The sequence below is a fragment of the Schistocerca americana genome, chromosome 5 (genome assembly GCF_021461395.2).
Source record: "Schistocerca americana isolate TAMUIC-IGC-003095 chromosome 5, iqSchAmer2.1, whole genome shotgun sequence".
NCBI lineage: Eukaryota > Metazoa > Arthropoda > Insecta > Orthoptera > Acrididae > Schistocerca > Schistocerca americana.
In genome coordinates, this window is record NC_060123.1 from 295261758 (window position 1) to 295285356 (window position 23599).

At 44.9% G+C, this 23599-nt stretch overlaps 1 protein-coding gene across 1 annotated transcript in view; it reads right to left on the minus strand.

Annotated features, from left to right (window-relative positions):
* LOC124616323 (histone-lysine N-methyltransferase 2D-like) overlaps positions 1 to 22774 on the minus strand; it is a 77224-nt gene extending 54450 nt beyond the window's left edge. The window contains exons 1-3 of the mRNA XM_047144629.1: positions 22664 to 22774; positions 17446 to 17640; positions 8050 to 8690 (exon numbers count right to left, since the gene is read on the minus strand). Coding sequence (XP_047000585.1) covers positions 8050 to 8690; positions 17446 to 17640; positions 22664 to 22774 — 947 coding nt within the window. The remainder of the gene's footprint in view (positions 1 to 8049; positions 8691 to 17445; positions 17641 to 22663) is intronic.
* Positions 22775 to 23599: the final 825 nt, after the last annotated feature.

A 23599-nucleotide genomic window follows, 5' to 3' on the forward strand; every position in this document is an offset into this window, starting at 1 on the left:
GTGCTCATCAGAATGACTCAGGCATCAGACGATGTACTCGTGTTAGTTCGCCTTCCCATCACATTTCACCATTAATTGTTATATTTATTAATTGTAGTTTATTCGCTTATTTAACGTGGTCAGAGTAGGGTCTTCAGATCCTCTCTTACGTCGCACTAGAGTTCTGCACGTGAAGTTTTTTTGCTTCGTAATTTCTTAAGAGGTAACAATAATTTTAAAACGATAAATAGTACTAAAATGGTATTAATAAAATTGTTTGGAATGTAGCTAGTGATAGTTTGAATAACAGCGCTAGGAACTGTTGACATTAATAATATGTCTAGTATAATAGTAGTAATAATAATAATAATAATAATTATTATTATTATTATTATGATAGCAACAGTAATAGTATTAGTGAAAGTGACAGTACAAGGTACAAAGTGTGTTTGTACGGAAGTCTCTGGCCTTTTCTGCACGCAGCCTGGGTAGCTGCTGATAAGATGGCGAAATATGATAACGAATTCTAACGTCACACATATATCGCACACAGGCGTCACTCAGGACCACACCTATATTTATTACCGAAAGTACGATCATATGAAGTACGAAGTGAAATCTGTGACTGTACTGAGGATGTAGGAAGGACGCAGATTATTATCTTGGATGACGAGTCATCAACTGATTAAGAAGTAAAGTAAGGTGTGTTCGAAGGAAATTTGTGTTGCGACCCATGGTGTTCATGCTGCACGTTAATGACCTTACAGACAAAGTAAAAACTAGCCTCAGCTTTTCCACAGAAGCGATTATCTATATCGTACTGCCTGAAAAATGTTGGATAAATATTCAATCGGATATAGGGGAAATTCAAAGTAGTACCAAGATTGGCAAGTCTCTTTAAACGTTCATAAATGTAAAATTGTGCAATTAAAAGAAAAAAGAAAAAGCGTGGTATGCTATGCCTATAATATCAGTGAGACAAAATGGAAACGATCACCTCATAAAAATACGTGGATGTTACGAAGTGTAGGGCTATGAAATAGAACAATCACATAGGCTGAGTTGTAGGTAAAGCTGGTGAAAGACTTCGGTTCATTGGCAAAATACTAGGAAAATGCAATCAGTCTACAAAGGAGAATACTTGCAAAACATTCTAGAATATCGCTCGAATGTGTGGGAGCCATACCAAACAGGAAAAACAGGAAACATTGGATGTATGCACAGAAGTGCAGCACGAGTGGTCACCGATTTGTTCGATCCACTGGAGAGTGTCCCGCAGATGCCGAAGAAGCTTAACTGGTAGGTGTTTGAATACAGACACAAACTATCCCGTGAGAGCGTATTTACAAAGTTTCAAGAACCAGCTTCAAGTGGTGAAGCTGGAATTGTACTGCAGCCGCTGGTGTATCGCTATTCTGCGGATAGCAAGGACAAGGTAAGATTCATCACAGCGCGCTCAGAGGCGTTTATACAATCATTCTCTCTGCGCTCCGAGTTTGTGACACTTGTGTGGGATGACTCTTATGCGGAGACGGAGTGCGTTGACATTTCTGCGGAAACGAAGACATTTCATTTAGTGTTTAATAAAAGAATACATTGTCCGTTGTAGGCTGCGTTATGTTTTATTAAAATCGTGCTGTTATCTAATTTCGGCCGTGAGCCATTTAAGTGGCTCTGAGCACTATGCGACTTAACTTCTGAGGTCATCAGTCGCCTAGAACTTAGAACTAATTAAACCTAACTAACCTAAGAACATCACACACATCCATGCCCGAGGCAGGATTCGAACCTGCGACCGTAGCGGTCGCTCGGTTCCAGACTGTAGCGCCTAGAACCGCACAGCCACTCCGGCCGGCCGTGAGCCATTGTCAAGCACATTTGCTATATCATGTATTACATATCACGCTCATCACATTCTTATGCAACACATATAAAAGCAGAAGTCGTACTCCATCGCAACATATTCTAAGTGCTGGAGCATGTTTTAGCTGTCAGTCTGCAGCACTTGGAGTGTGTTACGATGGAGTACGACTTGTGCTTTTATGTCTGTGAGAGAAAAGAATGTGATGAGCTCGATATGTAACACATGACATAGCAAGATTTTAATGTAGCAGAATACAGCCTACAACGAACACTGTATTCTTTTATTAATTTACTTAGTTTAGTTTTTAGATTTTATATTCGTTGGCTTCGCTAATTCAGAACCATGTGTCTCATTCCAAGCGAAACCAGCCGGAAACTTACGAAGACAAATGAATTACCATAAGAAAGTGACTGGTCGCAGTTTTTTCAACGTTCCAACATACAAGGTACGTCTGAAAAGATCGATTAACGGTCTCAGAAGATAAAGGAAACAAGAATTAGAAACAAAATACCCTTACTGGCCTTGAAAGTAATCACCATTAGCTACACCTCACTTTTGACAGCGGGTATAAAACTTTTGGAATCTACTAGTATATGCTTATTGTGGAATTACATGACGCGCCCTCGTCACGAGATATGTCTGAGAATCGTAAGCCATTCAGGGCTGATTTAAGGCGAGGAAACAAAAAGAGCCGGCCGCTGTGGCCGAGCTGTTCTAGGCACTTCAGTCTGGAACCGCGCGACCGCTACGGTCGCAGGTTAGAATCCTGCCTCGAGCATGGATGAGTGTGATGTCCTTAGGCTAGTTAGGTTTACGTAGTTCTAAGTTCTAGGGGACTGATGACCTCAGAAGTTAAGTCCCATAGTGCTCAGTGCCATTTGAACCATTTGAAACAAAAAGAAGACTACTGGCGCCAAATTCAGAGAATAAGGAGGGTGTTGAAGAACAGCCACCTTACATTGACCGAGAAAGTAGAGCACGCAGACGTTGCGGATATCCAACAACGCGTGACCACGGTGCTTCGCGCGATTCCACAACAAGCTGACAGTTTCCAGCAGCTTCACAGCCGATGTTAGAAGCGTACTGTAGCTAGTGGCCATTACTTTGAAGGCCAGTAAAGGCTTTTTCTTTTTGTAAGTCTTTTTTTCCTTTATTTTCTGAGACCATTCGCTGACCTTTACAGGAGCACCTTGTATACTAAAGCTAATTCCTAGTACAAGTGATGTAGACTGCAGCACGCTGTGCTACAGTGCTAGACGGGAAACATATTATACTGTGCCTTGAAAAGGCGCCTATAAGGACCAAGAGCCATAGACTACACAGAATGGTCGCTTCCCACAAGTTTTCCATCCCCTGCAATCCATCTACACCTACATCTGGATACTCTGCAGATCACATTTAAGTGCCTGGCAGAATGTTCGTCGAACCATCTTCACAATAATTCTCTATTCCAATCACATAGAGCACGCGGGAAGAACGAACAGCTATATCTTTCGGTGCGGTCTCTGATTTCCCTTATTTTATTATGATGATCGTTTCTCCCTATGTCAGTCAGCGTCAACAAAATATTTTCGTATTCGGAGGAGAAAGTTTGTGATTGAAATTTCGTGAGAAGATTCCGCCGCAACGAAAAACGCCTTTGTTTTAACGATGTCCACCCCAAATCCAGTATTATTTCAGTGACACTCTTTCCCCAATTTCGCGATAATACAAAACGTGCTGCCCTTCTTGAACTGTGTCGATGTACTCCGTCAGTCCTATCTGGTAAGGATACCACACCGCGCAGCAGTATTCTAAAAGAAGGCGGGCAAGCGTACTGTAGGCAGTCTCTTTAGTAGATCTGTTACATTTTCTACGTGTGCTGCAAATAAAACGCAGTCTTCGGTTATCCTTCCCCACAACATTTTCTATGTGTTCCTTCCAATTCAAGATGTTCATAATTGTAATTCCTAGGTATTTAGTTGAATTTACGGCCCTTAGATCTGACTGATTTGTCGTGTAACCGAAGTTTAACGGATTTCTTTTTTTTTTTCCACGCACGTCTGGATGGCCTCACACTTTTAGTTATTCAGGGTCAATTGCCAATTTTCGCACCATACAGATACCTTTTCTAAATCGTTTTGCAATTAGTTATGATCTTCTGATGACTTTCCTAGTCGATAAACGATAGCGTCAGGTGCAAACAACCTATGACGGCTGCTCAGATTGTCTCCTAAATCGTTTATATAGACGAAGAACAGCAAAGGGGCTATAACACTACCTCGGGGAACGCCAGAAATCACTTCTGTTTTACTCGATGGCTTTGCGTCAATTACTACGAACTGTGACCTCTCTGTCAGGAAATCACGAATCCAGTCACATAACTGAGACGATGTTCCATAGGCACGCAACTTCTGTACAAGCAGCTTGTGTGGTACAGTGTCGAAAGGCTTGTGGAAATGTAGAAACACGGAATGAATTTGAATTGTCAATAGCACTCTGCACTTCGAGTGAGAAGAGCTAGTTGTGTTTCACGAGAACGATGTTTTCTTACGTAAATGGAAAGGAAAGGAGCCCTAATGACTGAAACAATGGAAAGTAGATTCTGCCATTCCCTTCACAGTGGCTTACAGACTACAGATATACACTCATGCTCATAAATTAAGGATAATTGCAGAATGTGTTGCCACGCAACGTGGCACTACACAAAACTGGCGCTAACAGCATAGACACATAGGGAACACACACGACACACATCTGTAAGTCCACGGTATTGGTGATAAGTTGAGAAAACCATCCCTAAACACATGTGCCACAGAACGCCACTGTTTTTTGAGCATGTACCCCGACATCAGTATAGGATATGATCACCATGCACACGTACACTGGCCGCTCATCGAGTTGGCATACTCTGGATCAGGTGGTCGAGCAGCTGCTGGGGTATAGCCTCCCATTCTTGCGCCAGTGCCTGTCGGAGCTCCTGAAGTGTCCTACGGGTTTGAAGACGTGCAGCGATACGTTGCCATTAGCCTGATATCTTCTGTTTCAAGGTTCTCCTCCACGATGGCAGCTCGGTGGGACCGTGCGTTATCATCCATCAGGAGGAACGTGGGACCCACTGCACCCCTGAAAAGGCGGACATACTGGTGCAAAATGACGTCCCAATACACCTGACCTGTTACAGTTCCTCTGTCAAAGACATGCAGGGGTGTACGTGCACCAATCATAATCCCACCCCACACCATGAAACCACGACCTACATACAGGTCCCTTTGAAGGACGTTAAGGGGTTGGTATCTGGTTCCTGGTTCACGCGAGATGAAAACCCGGCGAGAATCACTGTTCAGACTATACCGGGACTAGTCCGTGAACATAACCTGGGACCACTCTTCCAATGATCATGTAATGTGTTCTTGACACGAGGCTTTACGGGCTCTCCTGTGACCAGGAGTCAGTGGAATGCACCTTGCAGGACTCGGGGCGAATAAACCACGTCTTTTCAGTCGTCTGTAGACTATGTGTCTGGAGACAACTGTTCGAGTGGCTGCGATAAGGTCCCGAGCAAGGCTACCTGCAGTACTCTGTGGCCGTCTGTGGGAACTGATGGTGAGATATGAGTCTTCTTGTGGTGTTGTACACTGTGGACTTCCCGTACTGTAGCGCCAGGGTGCGTTTCCTGTCTGCTGGAATCGTTGCCATAATCTAGAGATTACACTTTGTGGCATACAGAGGGCCCGTGCTACGACCTGCTGTGTTTGACCAGCCTCCAGTCGCCCTAGTAATCTACTCCTCATAACGTAATAGACATGCGTTCTTTGAGCTATTTTTAACACACAGGCACCATTAGCACGTCTGAAAACGTCTGCACACTTACTCGCTACACTGTACTCTGACCTGCACCAACACACCTCAGCGTATTTGGACTGCTGCCGGCGCCACCGTGCGACGACCGCAGGTCAAATGCACCGCATGCTCACACCGCGAGATGATTTAAACCCGCAAACCGCCCACCAGAGCGTTGTTTCATCATGTATAAGCATTATCCTTAATTCATGAGCATGAGTGTATATCAATGGGGAAAGTTGAAAATTTGTGCTGAACCAGGATTCTCCTGGTTACTAGGCAGATACGCTGACCTCTATGCTATCCTTTTTTCTTTTTTTTTTAGTGGAACCTTCCTGACACCCAAAGGGAAGAACAGCGGCAAACTGGGCAAGGACAAAATGTTTCCTCTCTGCTGGAATCGTTGCCATAATCTTGAGATCACACTTTGTGGCACATGGAGGGCCCGTGCTACGACCTACTGTATTTGACCAGCCTCCTTTCGTCCTAGTATTCTACCCCTTATAACGTCATCAATATGTGTTCTTTGAGACATTTTCAACACACAGTCACCATTAGCACGTCTAAAAAAGTCTGAACACTTACTCCCTGCACACTGGACTCGCATTCGGGAGGACGATGGTTCAATCCCGCGTCCGGCCATCCTGATTTAGGTTTTCCGTGATTTCCCTAAATCGCTCCAGGCAACCTGTGAAAGGGCACGGCCGACTTCCTTCCCTAATCCAATGAGACCGATAACCTAGCTCTGGTCTACTCCCGCAAACAACTCAACCCAACTTACTCTCTGCGCCGTACTCTGACATGCACCAATTCACCTCTGCGTATGTGGACTGCTGCCAGCGCCACCATGCGACGACCGCAGGTCAAATGCAACGCATGGTCATACCCCGAAGTGATTTAAACCCGCAAACCGCCCACCAGAGCGTTGTTTCACCATGTATCAGCATTATCCTTAACTTATGAGCATGAGTGTAGATGTACAGGGTGTCCGAAAAGACTTTCCCCGATTACATAAATTGATAACTCAGGCTAGAAGTAAGATACAAATATGAAACCTGTGTCGAATTGTTTACAACTATCAAAGTTTTTTTCTGCTTTAGGTTCGCAATACGTAAGTAGTGGATGAGGTGCAGTGCCCAAGAAGCCATGTTAACCAGTCAGGAGAAGGCACAGTGTGTCCTATGGTACCATGAGACACGATCACCAATCACAGTGCAGAGACCCTTCCAGACAACATTTGGAAGGAATCCACCTGATGTCAAGAGCATTAAAGCCTGGTATGAGAAGTTCAAGAACACGGGATCGGCTGCTGACCTTCCGAGGTCTGTTCGACCAAGAACCTCGGCAGACAGGGCGGAAGCTGTAAGGCTGTCTTTTCTGCGAAGTGCGAAGAAATCGGTGAGCAGGGCCTCACGTGAATTACAGACGCCAAAATGCTCTCTCCATGACATTTTACACAAACGTTTATTGTTTCGTGCATACAAAGTGCAAATCGTTCAGGCCTTGTTGCCCATGGACAGTACACGTCGATATGACTTTGCGGTCGAAATGCTATCACGTATTGAGGACGATGATGGTTATCTCAGACGAATTGCCTTTTCCGACGAAGCGACCTTTTTTGTCAGTGGAGTAGTGAATCGCCACAATGTGCGCATTTGGGGTTCACAACCCCCTGGCGAGGTCATGGCGTGCACCAGAGGCAGTCCAAAGGTGAATGTTTGGTGCGCGCTATTGCGCGATCGAATTATCGGGCCATTCTTCTTCGCTGAGGCTACCATCACATCTGCAGTGTATCTGGATATGTTGCAACTGTATGCTGCTTCTCAGCTGCCTCAGTATCACCCAGATGTCTTGTTTCAGCAAGACGGTGCACCGCCTCATTGGGGTTTGGACGTCCGTGCCTTTCTCGTTATGGCCTTTCCTGGGCGATGGATTGGTCGTGATGGGCCAACGGTTTGGCCTCCACACTCTCCTGACATAACCCCATTATACTTCTTTTTCTGGGGTTATGCCAAGGACGAGGTCTACCGAACACGCGTAGCAGATCTTGAAACCCTGCGGCAACAGATAACCACAGTCGTTGAATCGATCCCTCCAGTGATGTTGGCTAATGTGTGGACGGAAATTGAATATCACCTAGATGTGCTACGTGCTACCAAGGGTGCTCATGCAGAAGTTTACTGATGTGTGAAAAAAAACTTTGATAGTTTGTAAACAATTAGACACCAGTTTCGTATTTGTATCTTACTTCTAGCCTGAGTTATCAATTTATGTAATCAGGGAAAGACTTTTCGGACACCCTGTAGATCATCAGTTCCAAAAGCTGGAACTTGGTTGAGAAACGCGGTGCAGGACGATCAGAGTTTGCACGTAGGCCGACTGACCTGGGGAACTGCTGCGGCGGCACCTGCTGCCGGTTGATCCTGGAGGAGGCCTGTGCGGTGGGGCCCACGCCGAGCCCCGTTCCGGTGCCGGACGGAGCCGCAGCGACGGCGGGTTCCGGAGCGGACTCCTCGCGGGCCGACTCGTCGGCGGCCGCCCCGAACGTGACCCTGAGGCCGGCGGAGCTGTGCGCCTGCTCGGAGTCGGGGCGGATGATGGCGCTCAGCGTGGTGGTGGCCGGCTGGGGGGGCGGCGTGGCCCCGGCGGAGTCGGGGGCGGACTCTTCGGCTCCCTGCGCCACGCGCAGCACCCGCGAGCCGTAGCGCCCGCCGCCGCCGTTGCCGTGGTGGCCGCGACCGTGACCTCCCTTCCCGAACGTGACCTTGAGGTTGCTAGAGGTGTGTATCAGCTCCGAGTCCGGCTTGACGATGGCGCGCAGCGTGGTGGAGGGCGGGGGTGGCGGGGGCGGCGGCGGCGGGTAGGGGGACGGCTGCACCCCGTAGCCGGCGCCCGCTGAAGGCCCCGGGTCGGCCTCGTTCTCCACGGCGGACTGCACCGGCTCCGGCGTCACCGCCGGCACTGGAGCGTCGTAGGCGATGCCGCCCGCCGGGTCCTTCTCGTACTTCACGTAGAACACGTGCACCTGCCGGCGGGAGGCGACGGGTTACACGCGGCACATCTTGCAGCTCAAACACCTTCTTTCCTTTGTCGTTGTATCATCCATGTCGCCCACATGGGCGGGTGGTGGGCTGTCAGCAGTTACACTACTGGCCATTAAAATTGCTACACCACGAAGATGACGTCCTACAGACGCGAAATTTAACCGACAGGAAGAAGATGCTGTGATATGCAAATGATTAGCTTTCAGAGCACTCACACTAAGTCGGCGCCGGTGGCGACACCTACAACGTGCTAACATGAGGAAAGTTTCCAACCGATTTCTCATACACAAACAGCAGTCGACCGGTGTTGCCTGCTGAAACTTTGTTGTGATGCCTCGTGTAAGGAGGAGAAATGTGTACCATCACGATTCCGATTTTGATAAAGGTCGGATTGTAGCCTATCGCGATTGCGGTTTATCGTATGGCGAAATAGCTGTTCGCGTTGGTCGAGATCCAATGACAGTTAGCAGAATATGGAATCGGTGGGTTCAGGAGGGTGATATGGAACGCCGTGCTGGATCCCAACGGCCTCGTATCACTAGCAATCGAGATGACAGGCATCTTATCCGCATGGCTGTAACGGATCGTACAGCCTCGTCTCGATCCCTGAGTCAACAGATGGGGACGTTTGCAAGACAACAACCATCTGCACGAACAGTTCGACGACGTCCAAGCAGCATGGACTATCAGCTCGGAGACCATGGCTGCGGTTACCTTTGACGCTGCATCACAGACACGAGCGCCTACTCTGGTGTACTCAACGACGCAGCTGGGTGCACGAATGGCAAAACGTCATTTTTTCGGATGAATCCAGGTTCTGTTTACAGCATCATGATGGTCGCATCCGTGTTTGGCGACATCGCGGTGAACGCACATTGGAAGCGTGTATTCGTCATCGCCATACTGGCGTATCACCCGGCGTGATGGTATGGGGTGCATTGGTTACGCGTCTCGGTCACCTCTTGTTCGCAAAGTCTGCACATTGAACAGTGGACGTTACATTTCAGATGTGTTACGACCCGTAGCTCTAGCCTTCATTCGATCCCTGCGAAACCCTACGTTTCAGCAGGCTAATGCACGACCGCATGTTGCAGGTCCTGTATGGGCCTTTCTTGGATACAGAAAATGTTCGACTGCTGCCCTGGCCAGCAGATTCTCCAGATCTCTCACCAATTGAAAACGTCTGGTCAATGGTGGCCGAGCAACTGGCTCGTCACAATACGCCGATGAACTGTGGTATCGTGCTGAAGCTGCATGGGCAGCTGTACCTGTACACGCCATCCAAGCTCTGTTTGACTCAATGCCCAGGCGTATCAAGGCCGTTATTACGGCCAGAGGTGGTTGTTTTGGGTACTGATTTCTCAGGATCTATGGCACCCAAATTGCGTGAAAATGTAATCACATGTCAGTTCTAGTATAATATATTTGTCCAATGAATACCAGTTTATCATCTGCATTTCTTCTTGGTGTAGCAATTTTAATGGCCAGTAGTGTACAATTCGCCACTCTTCAGTCGAAAGATGTTAAAAACTTAAAAAATTGTAATAATGTACGAGGCGTGTTTTTTAAGTAAGTACCGTTTTGAAATTAAAAAAAAGACGTGCTAAGTTATCTCAATAATTGTATTTTCACATGAAAACCTTTACCTTAATCTACGCACTGACCCCATAACTGTCTGATTCTTCCTTGTTTACGTTGTGTACTGAGTGTTTAAGATGCCTCCGATAATCGTGAGTCCCGCCGACTGTGAAGTACGGGCTCTTATAAGATTTCTTAGTGCTAAAGGCCTAAAAGCGGTAGACATTCGTCGTGAGATCTGAGCAGTTTACGGAGAAAACTTTATGAGTGATGGAATGGTAAGAAAGTGGGTGAGAGAATTTAAAAGATGGCCGCACAAATGTGCATGATGAATAACGGAGTGGGCCTCCTTCGGTCGTTAATAAAAGTTTGGTGCAGGAAGTGGACAATAAGGTGAGAGGAAACAGACGCTTTACGATTTCCTCCTTGCGGGATGACTTTCCTAATGTTTCTCGTTGTGTTTTGTATGGCATTGTGCCCGAGCACTTGAATTACCTTAAAGTGTGCGCACATTGGGTACCGAAAATGTTGCTGGATGTGCACAAAACCAAACGTTTAGACAGTGCATTGACTTTCCTTGAGCAGTACCACAACGACGGTGACGGTTTCTGAAGCCAAATTGTTGTTGGCGATGAAACATGGGTGGCCTACGTCACACCAGAATCAAAGCAACAGTCCATGGAAGTTGAGCAAGGGCATCGTTTTGCTGCAAGACAATGCCCGTCCGCATGTGGCGAATCAGACCAAAGATCTCATCACATTTTTTCGATGGGAAACTCTAGATCAACCTCCGTATAGACCCGATCTTGCGCCCAGTGACTACCATCTGTTCCTGCACTTGAAGAAACTCCTGGACGGTGAGAGTCTTCAAGACGATGACGAAGTCAAAAAAAAAAAGTTCAAATGTGTGTGAAACCTTATGGGACTTAACTGCTAAGGTCATCAGTCCCTTAGCTTACACACTACTTAACCTAAATTATCCTAAAGACAAACACACACACCCATGCCGGAGGGAGGACTCGAACCTCCGCCGGGACCAGCCGCACAGTCCATGACTGACGAGGTCAAAACAGTGGTGATGCAGTGGTTAACAAGTCAGGCAGCAGACTTCTATGAGGAGGGTATTCAACAACTGGTACAACGTTATGACAAGTGCCTCAATATTGACGGAAATTATGTAGAAAAGTAGATTAAGGTACAGGCTTTCATGTAAAAATAAAATTATTGAGATATCTTAGCACGTCTTTTTTAAAATTCAAAACGGCACTTACTTAAAAAACATGCCTCGTACATTGCGTTAGAAAAAATGAATGTTTACTCAAAATAGAATACCGATTGTCACTTGCGTGAATTAGAAGATATTAAACTGGTTTGTAGCTTGATTAAGATATACCGGGAGAGAATTTAAAACCGTTGTTGGAAATACATAAAAAAGCTACAAATTAGATTAAAGAAGATTTTAATAAAAGTCGTTCATCTCAAAGGTGGACATCCAACAACACCAAACTCGACCCCTGACCCATCCCCAGGGGACGGGATGGCGGGTCAACTTCGAAATCTTAAAGAGAAATCCCCATTTTTTATTGCGGGTTCGGATATTCCGGAAAAAAAGTAACTTTTGAATCTAAAATTTTTTTTCGTTAGTGACAGATGTCTCTGTAAGCGACAAAAATCAAAGTGGGTTAGAAACAGTTTAGAAATGATAATAGCTCAAGAAATACCTATAACATTAGGATCACAGAGGGTTTAAAAGACAGTTATTCTAAAATCTTTAATGAGAAACCCGATTTTTATACCGAAACAACTTGAATCTCCAGAACGAAATACATTACTTTGTCCACATTACTGGTGGTAGTTGTTTCACAAATGTCGTCTAAATGAAAGGCAGTTGAAACGATTTGTTGCTTCGTGTTTCACCAAATTCTTCCAACTGCTTTCCACTTCAGCGACATCTGTGAAAGAAATTGCACCAGTAATGTGGACAAGGTAATGTATTATGTTCTGGGGACTCACGTCGTTTTTGCTCCAGCGACGTCGTGCTGCCCTCTCATTGCATTCAGTGAATCCACACACGAGGTTCATACTGGTGAAATATTCATCCGTAAACCTATACATATTGCTGTGTACTATTGTCACGGTACAACTAACAATGTCGGAAAACAAAAGCCTGGACAGAACCGTGCAGTACTGAACACAAACTCGAGAGCGAAGAGTATAGTGTGCATTACTGAAGAACCGTGAGGGAATGATTCAAGTTTGTTTCCAAACAAGACTCACAGCCCATACCTCCGACATTGATACTGCGGTACAGATATTTTCAATGCACTACTGAAGGAAACATACATCAGGATAAGAAATTAAATCTAATACAATTAACTAGTAATGACTCACCAGAGCCCGTAGGTCCGTTGTACCAAAATACACCGAGAACATCCCTGAACAGCCTCTGAAATTTTGTCGGCTGAGGTCGGGTGTGTAAGATGAAGCAACGGTAAACCTGCTGGACCCGTTTTCGGAAAGAACGAGTTTCAAAACCCGTACCACCGTTCTTCCTGTTTTCCCTAAGTCGATTAAGGCAAATGCCGGAAGACTTCCTATCTTAAGGAATTAGTTGATTTCCTGTACATTTGCTGCTTCAAGAAGCTCTATAGTTATGCCGCAGAAAGAAAGAACATGACAATACCTTCAGTGAGAAAGAAATAGTTCTCAAGTTAGACACAACTAGTTTCTCTTTTCTCTTCAGTTTATCCAGACGGTAGTTACAGTTTTTAGTCATTCAACGACCGCTTGTGACAGTAAACTACGATCATCTTTATGTCTATAAACAAGAAAACCAAACTAAGTAATACTAGCAACTGAACGATAACATTATAAAGGGAAAAGTTAAAAATATGATACCAAAGCAGTAATTACCTCCTAATATCTAAGTTGTCTGTCTAGTCATTCTGTCTAAGGTAATCACTTAAGGACGATATATAAGAATGTACAAAGGAACAGTGTATGAAAAAAAAAACACTTTTCGTTTCGGACATCTCTCTTAATATAATGTTGTTGAATATAATATGTTATATAACTTTTCATGTATTTTACCAGTTTTTTCCTTTAATGTTATTTTATCGCACTCGTCACTATGGGAGGAGGATGAGCCATTGGCGATACAATATTCCGCTCTTCAGCCAACCGAATTAAAAAATATGGAATGAGAAACAAAATTTGGGTCTGTTTTTATATTTTAAATTAAAAAACAAAGACGGACAGCCAAGAAATAAAAATATATGTGTTTTAAAAACACATCACAGAGAGGTAAAATTCTTCTGATAAAAACAGTGAAGCACTGCTCTTTCACTTAAAATCTGAAGGACCTGCATTGGATGAGAATATTGTCGGAGGAGACAGTACGATCCATAGGGTTGTGGGAGTGGGTAAAAAGATAGGGGTCTGTTAGGTACGAAAACTATGGAGATGACAGGCAGGACGTGAGGTGGAAAGTGGGGAATAAAGTCCGTGGGAATTTTACCAACACTGTCAGGTACCTTATACTGACTTCTTTTGTTACTATATGTGTGTTCTCGAAGTTTTCTTGAACATCATTTTTATGTTGTTCGTTTAACATTACTCATAAGCAGTAACTGAGGACATATAATTTATCGATTGTTGCTTTTGTCTTATTTTATAAGCACCTGCAGTTGATATGTACTTATGTTTGATTTGTTAACATATTTCATGTAATTCTTTTATGTCATCGATTGTGTGATCTCACTGTTTCATCGCTAGAGGGGTTATTGGTATTAGTCTGACCTTTATTTGGCTATAAGTAAGCTCTTTCATGTGTTACCGTAAACATAGCAACTTCAAGAATAACAACGCATGAGCCTCTGTTGTTAAGACTTTCTTTTCGCTGCAGCATTTGATATTACACTTTTAATCTTTCCTTTTATAATGTTGTTTTTAGTTTGTTAGTCTTTCTTAATTGAATTTTTCTAGTTTACAAAACCAGAGATTACTGTAATGCTGCTGTCTTGGGCATACACACAGAAATTTATCGAAAAAGGGGAGGGGAGCAGCATTCTAAAACCAAAATAACTGATTCTGTGAGTCTGAGAACAAATTGTTGTCAAGAATGAAATTTAATAAGAAGAACGCAAATGTTGTTGTGTCTCAGACAACTGATGCCACATTTCTCATTTAACGATCTGAAATTACATTGTCATGTCATTAAATTTGACCTATTCAGTTGGCTAGGTAACAGAACTACAAAATATTAACAAAATATATCTTTATCCGTAAAGCAGCAATGTTAGGCTGACACTGAAAATGAAACATCTGAAACTGGATCAAAACTCGGAAAGAATATGGAAATCCTGTTGTATATCAACAAAAATAATCTAGAATTCCACTGATGGAAAGCTCACAGAGTGAACAAATATGAAAAAAGCTTTTAGAAACGCTTATTTAACTTTAATAACATTTGCAAGTGTTCTTTTAATTGCAGCTCTTGAATGTGATCATGTAAATGGATTTATTGCATTATGTTCACGCCTTCTTTTTTTTAATGTTGACTGTCATAATCAAAGCGGAACAAAATATGTTTCGAGACCAAAATGTTTTGTATTGTTCGAGTAAAATGTAGTCCATGGCCAACATTCGACGACGTGAATACGGCATTGAAAATCTCTGAAAACAATCTTCAAATTTTGCATTAAACCGATTATAACTGATGAAATATGAGTCTTGTCCCCACATTTCGTTAAATTATAATGCAACCATGTCAAGTGGACTGTAGGATTAACAACTCTATGATTACATGTTGTCCTACATTGTGCCCCATAGAGTTTGAGAAACTCCAAACTGCTGTACAGTTTCCCGTAAACAGCCTGGCAGTCTAACAAGGGATCCGACTTGAATGAAACAAAGTTTTTTTTTCATTTATTTTCATACTCAGACCTGTTTTGCTGAAGTTTCAGCGTCATCAGTGGGCTTTCTTTTCCTTCTATTAAACAACAAGAAAAGTTCTCTTACTACTTATACATACGTAAAGTCGAGTTTATGAGAAAGTATTTACAACTTTGGAAGACAGCTCAAATTTTGTGTTTACGCATTACATTACGCGAAAGACAGATTCTGATGAATTTTATGTTCAGAATAGTTTGATGTAATTTTGCCGTGGTGATTCGGAATTAATTGTAGAGCTTACTTGGAAATACCTGGCAGAGCGTTGAAATAGTCATCTTGAGGTTGAAGCTCTTGTGTCCGCGTCTACTCATTATCAAATTTATTGGTGAGCAAAACACAATTTTTCTTGCCCACTGATGATGCTGAAACTTCAACAGAACATCTATGGCTAATAGAAGAAAAGGAAAAAATTGATTTGCTCAAGGTGGACCCCTTCCAAAAACAATTTATTTGCAAGCAACCACTGAACGAATAGCAGTTATGTAGTGATGCTAAATGCCGCTGTGCACAGTAGTGTTAAATCTGAAGTTTAATAGAATCAGATACACTTCTAGAAATGCGTGAGGGCTCTGTAATGAATCATCAAAAATGTGTACCCTACATTCCAAAAGCGGGATCCCACTCTCTTTTACCCCCTCCGCCGCTCACCACCCAGCCGATGCCTATAGCCATCCAAGAAAAGTGGTGGAAATTTTCACTCTTCGAAATAGTTGGCTTCTGAGAAAGATATTACATTCTCAATAGTCTTTGAGGATTCCTCCGATAGCAGGAAACGAAATTGAGGGGTTTGGCTCTAGAAGGAGACAGCTCCACTTTTTGGTTCTATTGAGTTGAACATTCTATCACATACAAAAAAAAAGCCTCTTCATTTGGTGCCAGAAAGAGGCCGCTCCACCCACTAGTTTCAGAGAAATCCAACAGATGGAGCTGCCTGTACTCAGAGTTTGCATCAAAACAGAGGCAGCTCCGGGAGCTTCCCCGAAACTATAGCAGGAAGGAGGTTGTAATACGTATTGTTCAGCAGACCAGTTTAAACATCACGCGTTCTCTGTGAGGGACATTTTTTATCAGGTTTACAATCTGTTTCGTGACTTTATCGTCATTTGATTTCACGGTTTCTGAGAATATGCGTGAAACAGTAGAGGAAGGACTAAATGGTTCAAATGGCTCTGAGCACTATGGGACTTAACATCTATGGTCATCAGTCCCCTAGAACTTAGAACTACTTAAACCTAACTAACCTAAGGACATCACACAACACCCAGCCATCACGAGGCAGAGAAAATCCCTGACCCCGCCGGGAATCGAACCCGGGAACCCGGGCGTGGAGAGGAGGGACTCTTCAGAAAACTACGAGCCTGGTGGAGATGAGACTTCTACTGGTTCAGAAGAAGATTCAAGAAGCAGAGACGCAGTTGTTGGACCACCGAAGAGGAAAAAAAGGATCGCACAAGGAACAACGGGAACGGAACATAAGAAAACAGCGAAAGGTTGATGGAAATAAGTACAAGTGCACGAGTGGAAAAAACATGCCTCGCCAGACTACAGGTAATTATTGCAGTTGCAAATACAACTGTTCTACTAAATTTGACGTTGAAGCAAGGCATCGTATTATTAATGCTTTTAATGGTCTAGCGACTAAGCATACCCAAGATGTGTATTTGGCTGGATGCTTCAAACGATCCTGAGGTGACTGAAGGGGAGCTAGAAGACTGAATAAGAACTGTAGTATTAATGTATTATGCCAATAATGTTGTACTTTATTTATTAATAAATGTTTTTTAGACTGACATATGGTTAGTTATTAAGAAAATGGTCCTACAAAGAGTTTTTCATTCGCTTTGGAGCAAAACTGAGGCAGCTCCAAAATTCAAAACTCTGTTGCACCTACCTGAGTGCATGCATTTGTGTGTATTCTCGTCAGTAGTATTAGATACCCCATAGCCTAAAACAAGGATGACAATTTTTTCGATTTGGTGAACTGAATTTTTAAAACTTTTTTTTAATTTGCCACAAACTGGATAAAGTGGAGCTGCCTCCTTCTTGCATCAATCCCTTCAACTATAGACAGGAAAGTATGCTCGACATCACCAAGCGTGACACAACAACAAAAATATCCAGTTGGCACCTAGTGAGGGAAACAGGAGTTTTGAGCGGGGCGAGTGAGGTGTGTTGAGACGAGGTAAGGTGTGGAAGGCTACTCACGGGCTCCTTGCTGGACTTGGTGGGCGGCAGGGGTGGCAGCTCCGGCGCGGGGGGCGGGGGCAGCGTCGTGTTGGACTCCTTGACGATGATCTCGATGATGGGCTCCGGCTCCCGGATGTAGTAGGGCACCACCTTCACTGGGGGCGGCGGCGGCCCATACACCGGCCGCCCGTGCTTCGACACCACCGCCGACGCCTGCAGACCACACGCATACAATCACTCTACCGTGTATTGGGCACAGCTAAGTACTGGGCTGCGCATCTTCTACACGCTGCTCGAGAAACAACATACACATAACAAATCAACAGTCAATAATTCACAAAATATCACAGGGTGATTCAGCTGCTGCTATCAATGGATTTTATGCAGCCCGCAACGCCTTCAAAAACCAAGCGAGTGATTCTCATATTCTGCACTCACTATGTGCAGACCACAAGTCCTACAGAAAAAGTGAACGAGCCCTCTTTTGTAGGAAATTTAATGTGGTTAAATTTTGTACTGTGGTACGTTTTCCCTGGAGGCCACGTTTTTCAAGAAACACTCCTTTGAAGGTCACTTTTGTAGGTTTTCCTTTTTTTAAATTATTCGAAAACTGCGGCATTCAGCAAAAACGTATATCTCTACAAAATTAAGCTACATCAAATTTACTGCTAAATGATCCTGTTAATTTTTTCTATATGACTAATAGTTTGTGTGTAGCGAACAAGAGAATATGAAAATCTTGTGAGTGGTATTTGGACGCGTTGCGGGTTGCATTAAACCTATCGTTTGATCGTCTAGGGCAGTTGGATCTCACTGTATATCCAACACTCAATGTTTGTCAAGCACATATGCATATAAATTGTGTGTATGTGCGATGGAGACAGAGAGAGAGAGAGAGAGAGAGAGAGAGAGAGAAAGAGCGTGTGTGTGAGTGCGAATGTACTTTTATTTCTGTGTTCCAACATAGCTCTGGAATACCTTGAGATGTGTCCACCCTTCACCTTTACAACATCTTGAACTCCCCGTGGGGACAGTTTCAGCGAGATGTCTGAATGTCTCTGGAGGAACGGTAACATATTCTTCCTTAAGAGCCGAAACCAGATAAGGTAGTGGTATTGAACGCTGGTGTCAGCACCGAGTCGACGTTCTAGCTCAATCCAAAGGTGTTCCATTCGTTTCAGGTGTAGACTCAGCGCCAGGAAGGGTTTTGTCGGCAGAGCAATGTCTGTCACGCCGGCCGTGGTGGCCGAGTGGTTCTAGGCGCTCCAGTCTGGAATTGCGCGACCACTACGGTCGCAGGTTCGAATCCTGCCTCGGGCATGGATGTGTGTGATGTCCTTAGGTTAGTTAGGTTTAAGTAGCTCTAAGTTCTAGGGGACTGATGACCTCAGAAGTCCCATAGAGCTCAGAGCCGAATGTCCGTCGCACCCGTCATGATGACAGAAACAAACATAGTCTCCGAACTGTTCCTCTACTGTACGCAGTACACTATTCTGTAATATGTGCTGATATTCTTCCGTATTTTCGTTTTCTTAAGCACAATAAGGGCACCACACCCTAACAACGGAAAACATCCCAGTATCGTAACATCACGTCCTCCGCACTTCAAGGTTGGCAGGACACATGACGGCAAGCAACTTTCTCGAGGCATTCGCCAAACACAAGGCCTTCCATCGGACTGCAACGGAGTACACCGTGATTCATCACTCTACATCATTCTTCCCAATCACGTATCGTTCAGTGGCATCGTTCCTTGTACCATCTGAAGCGTCGCCTAGAACTGGCTGGAGAAATGTGTCTTACGAGGAACGCTCACTATTGTAGCCCAACCTTCTAAATTCTCTACTCACAGTCATTATGCTATCTGTGCTGCTGGTAACACCTGGGAAATCATGACGATTTCTTCCGCCGGTTTCATGCCATTTTTTACAAACGCCTTCCGCAATTCTCTACGGTCGTTGGCGTCAGCTTGGTGCTGCTTTAGCAGTAGTTGTTCTTTGCACTTCCCCTTCACAATCACGTCACTAATAGTAGACTTGGGTAGCTTTAGATGGGTTGAAATGTCCCTGATGGACTTATTAGTGAGTGTGTGAATGTGTGTTTTTTTGTGGTGCTGACGGGCCCTCAACGGCGAGGTTATCAGCGCCCTTACACACTTTAAAGAAACGAATATGGATAAAATTACTAAAATGTGGACAAAGGGAAAGAATAAAAGATGCTATACATGAGGCCAAAACACAGGTAAATAGACGAAGGATCTAAAAGAAAGGCACAGGGAAATGTAACTGGCTGATCACTTAAGTAAAATATGGGTGAGCCAGTCACCCTGTTAACACATTAAAACCATCTCCAAGTAGAATATGGTTGAGCCAATCACCCTGTTAACACATAAAAACCAGCTCCCTAAAATCTTGGAAAAAAACACTGGACAATTCACAAAACTTTTAAACTGTGATCACATTTGTTTGAACGTTACCTAAAATAGACTGCAGATCCATCGGCAAATCAGCCGCGGCCTGCTGGTCGGTAAATAAAACTCAGTCGAATAACATGTAGCGCACAGTGATCTGAACATCACATGCACCACACATTGGAGATGGCTCTCGTCGGAGCAAGAAGTCATATGTCATAGGACTGTGTGACCTCTGCGAAGACGAGTGAGGAGGAAATACACCACGACCACGTTGTGAGATTCACTATACGAATCATATTGTCTTTCACTTCCAGCCACTCATCCTCCCGCCGACGCAAGACTCTGGAGCTCAACAGCGAGGTTATAGCGTGCAGGGGAATGGCATACTGAAGTACCTGAGGATCATGACACGCCTCCTTGGCTGCTAGATCCGCCCTTTCGTTCCCCGCAATGCCCATGTGCCCTGGCACCCATCAGAAAGACACCTCCTTCCCCAGTCGTAGTTGGAGGAGGTCATCCTGGATAGTCTGGACTACGCTGGTGCAAAAGTTTCGGAGACTGAAGGACACTCAGAGAAACGGAACGGACAAGAAATTTAGCACTTGAAGAACGTCTCATCTGCTCCATTGCCCGCAAGATCGCATATAATTCTGCACGAAAGACAGGAGAGTGTTGCGCAGTTGGACCTTGAAGACACGAGCCGGTAAAACAACAGAGCAACCAACCGAGTCCCCCTGTTTCGACCTACCCGTAAAAAGAACCGTATCGTTGTGATGATCATATAAAATGTCAGAAAATATCGCATTAGAAACAGAACCAGGAGTGCCATCTCTCCTGTACTGCACTAAATCTAAAATGACGCTGGGCCTCTGCAGTAACCAGGCCGGAAGACGGTTAAAACCCTGGATTTAGGGTTGTAGTAGTTCCACACAGAGTGACTCCAGCACACGCTGCATGTGGATCCCAAACTGCTCAAAATGGTTCAAATGGCTCTGAGCACTATGGGACTTAACATCTGAGGTCATCGGTCACCTAGACTTAGAACTACTTAAACCTAACCAACCTAAGGACATCACATACATCCATGCCCGAGGCAGGATTCGAACCTGCAACGGCAGCGGCAGCGCGGTTCCGGACTGAAGCGCCTAGAACCGCTCAGCCACAGCAGCCGGCTCCCAAACGGCAATGTGGCTCGCGGATGGTCAGAGAAAAGGCGTTTCAGAGGCGGACGAGCAACAGTATGGCATGCGGGAAAAGTCGGGGCTGCGAAGAACTTACACGCCTGACGCTCCATGAGGAGCTGTCGCCGGATGGTGAATGCCTGTTCCCCGTCCTCAGCAAGAGACTGGGTATGAGTCTGGTCCTATAACCATCCGTGGCCAGCCGAATCCCGCCGTGGCGGACAGTGTCAATGACGTCAAATATGAAGGCCTCTCCGATCCATAAACCGTGCACCCATAGTCCAGCCGCGAACGCACGAAAGCCCTATAAAACTTGAACAGTGGCGCCCTGTCCGCTCCCCAAGCCCGGTGGCTCAGGCACTTTAAGATATTCAGTGCCTTCAGAGATTTGGCTTTCAAGTCTCTCAAGTGTGGACTTGTTACTCAGGTAACATGGAATGATTAGTCCACGTTGGAAGTCAGTGACCACTCCTGACCGACCATTTATGCTGTTACTGCTCCTCCATTGAGAACAGACTACTCCCCGCCTCCTTTTATATTGACGGGTCCCCTTCTCGCTACGTTCGGTGGTCGATTACACATGAGTGTCCACGTGCTTTTGATCAGATAGTCTATCGCTTGCTATCGGGAGAAAATTATCGCGGGACTAGGACAACCGTAGCAGCTTTACTTGTCCACATGAGGAAGGAAACGTGGCGACATGTAAGAGCAACTATGGAGCGCCTGGACAAATTTTAAACAGACATTCGGTACACACCGTGGTGGACAAAAGTATTTACATTTTACTGAACGTCGTAGTCAGAAGCAACAATAAGAAAAAATATTTCCCGCTGCTATGTTTTTCATTGCGGAGAGGGGTGAGATGTACGGGGTTATGCATAGGTGTCTCCGCGGCTCCAGAAGACGGCTGTGCAGGTGCTATTAGACATACAGGTAACAGGGCCAGCCGGTGTGGCTGTGCGGTTCTAGGCGCTTCAGTCTGGAACCGCGTGACCGCTACGATCGCAGGTTCGAATCCTGCCTCGGGCATGGATGTGTGTGATATCCTTAGGTTAGTTAGGTTTAAGTAGGTCTAAGTTCTAGGGGACTGATGACCACAGATGTTAATTCCCATAGTGCTGAGAGCCATTTGAAACATTTTGAACAGGTAACAGACACACATCAATGGACGGAGCATTTCTTCAATTTTTTGACTCACATTACACGTGGAATATGGGCACCGTTAGTGACGCTGCAAACTTCAATAAATGCGTGGAGTTCATTGACACGAATTGTTTGGGGAGGGGCGACAGCTGCCTGCTTTGCAAATCTTTTCATTTCGTTGTACATCTGCAGGGGCGAAATAATTCAGGACAACAATAGGGAGCGGATGATTTGTCTACGTATGGGCTTAACAACTTGTTGAGTTTGAGTGTGAACACTCGAGCCTGCTCAGGCTCTTGCTCGCGAGCAAAGCTGTTTAACGTTGTGGGGAATGAGGGATATGCGCGTTCACCACGTGGTCACGACAGCATGTCCACTGTTTGCGTCATTGTTCTGTAAGCCTTGTAGTTTCCGCGTAGTCGTCTTATGAACCCGATGGCAGTTGAAGGGTTGTAACAAGAGAGCCCAAATGGAGCCGTGCCGTGGCAGGAACAGTTACCGCAGCGGAAGTCTGCGGTTTGCCCCCCGCCTCCTCTGCCCTGCTCTTCTTGCGTTGCGCAACCGAGACGGCCAGTGCCACGAACAGCGCCCCGGAGGCGTCGCGTCTCATTAGGTGCTCCAGTTTATGTTACCGCACTCCTTTCACTTAATTTGCATCTCTATAACACGGAAGCTGGAAGAGAGTGGTCTCTTCCTGGTTTCCGTCAATTTTTCTCACAACACACATTTATACACAGTATCACCCGGTCCGTATTTTGTCCGTGAAACAGTTGCAGTGCCCACATTAGATTTGGCTAATAGCACGGCTTCAATATACTCCTGGGGCTGGGCCCGGTATGTGACTGAAATAAATTATTCTATTCGACATCAAAGAGATAATTCTTTCTACTCATATTAATCAATAATTGACTAGTTCTTTCTCACTTGATCTCTTAGTTTTACAAATACTTCATTACACCAAGAATGTTCAGATGTTTGTGAATTCCTAGGGGACCAAACTGCTGAGGTCATCGGTCCCTAGACTTACACACTACTGAAACAAACTTAAGGTAAGAACAACACACACGCCCATGGCCAAGGGATGACTCCAACCTTCGGCGGGAGGTGACACGCAATCTGTGACATAGTACCTCTAACCGAGCGGCTCATTACACCATATACAAGCATTACATGCCTATTAATTCGCTATAATTCATTATTATTTTCTGAAGTAATCTCTGTCATGCTGAAGGTATAAGAAAGCGGAATGATCATATAAAATTAATTGTTGGTAAGGCGGGTGCCAGGTCGAGATTCATTGGGAGAGTCCTTAGGAAATGTAGTCCATCAACAAAGGAGGTGGCTTACAAAACACTCGTTCGACCTATACTTGAGTATTGCTCATCAGTGTGGGATCCGTACCAGGTCGGGTTGACAGAGGAGATAGAAGATCCAA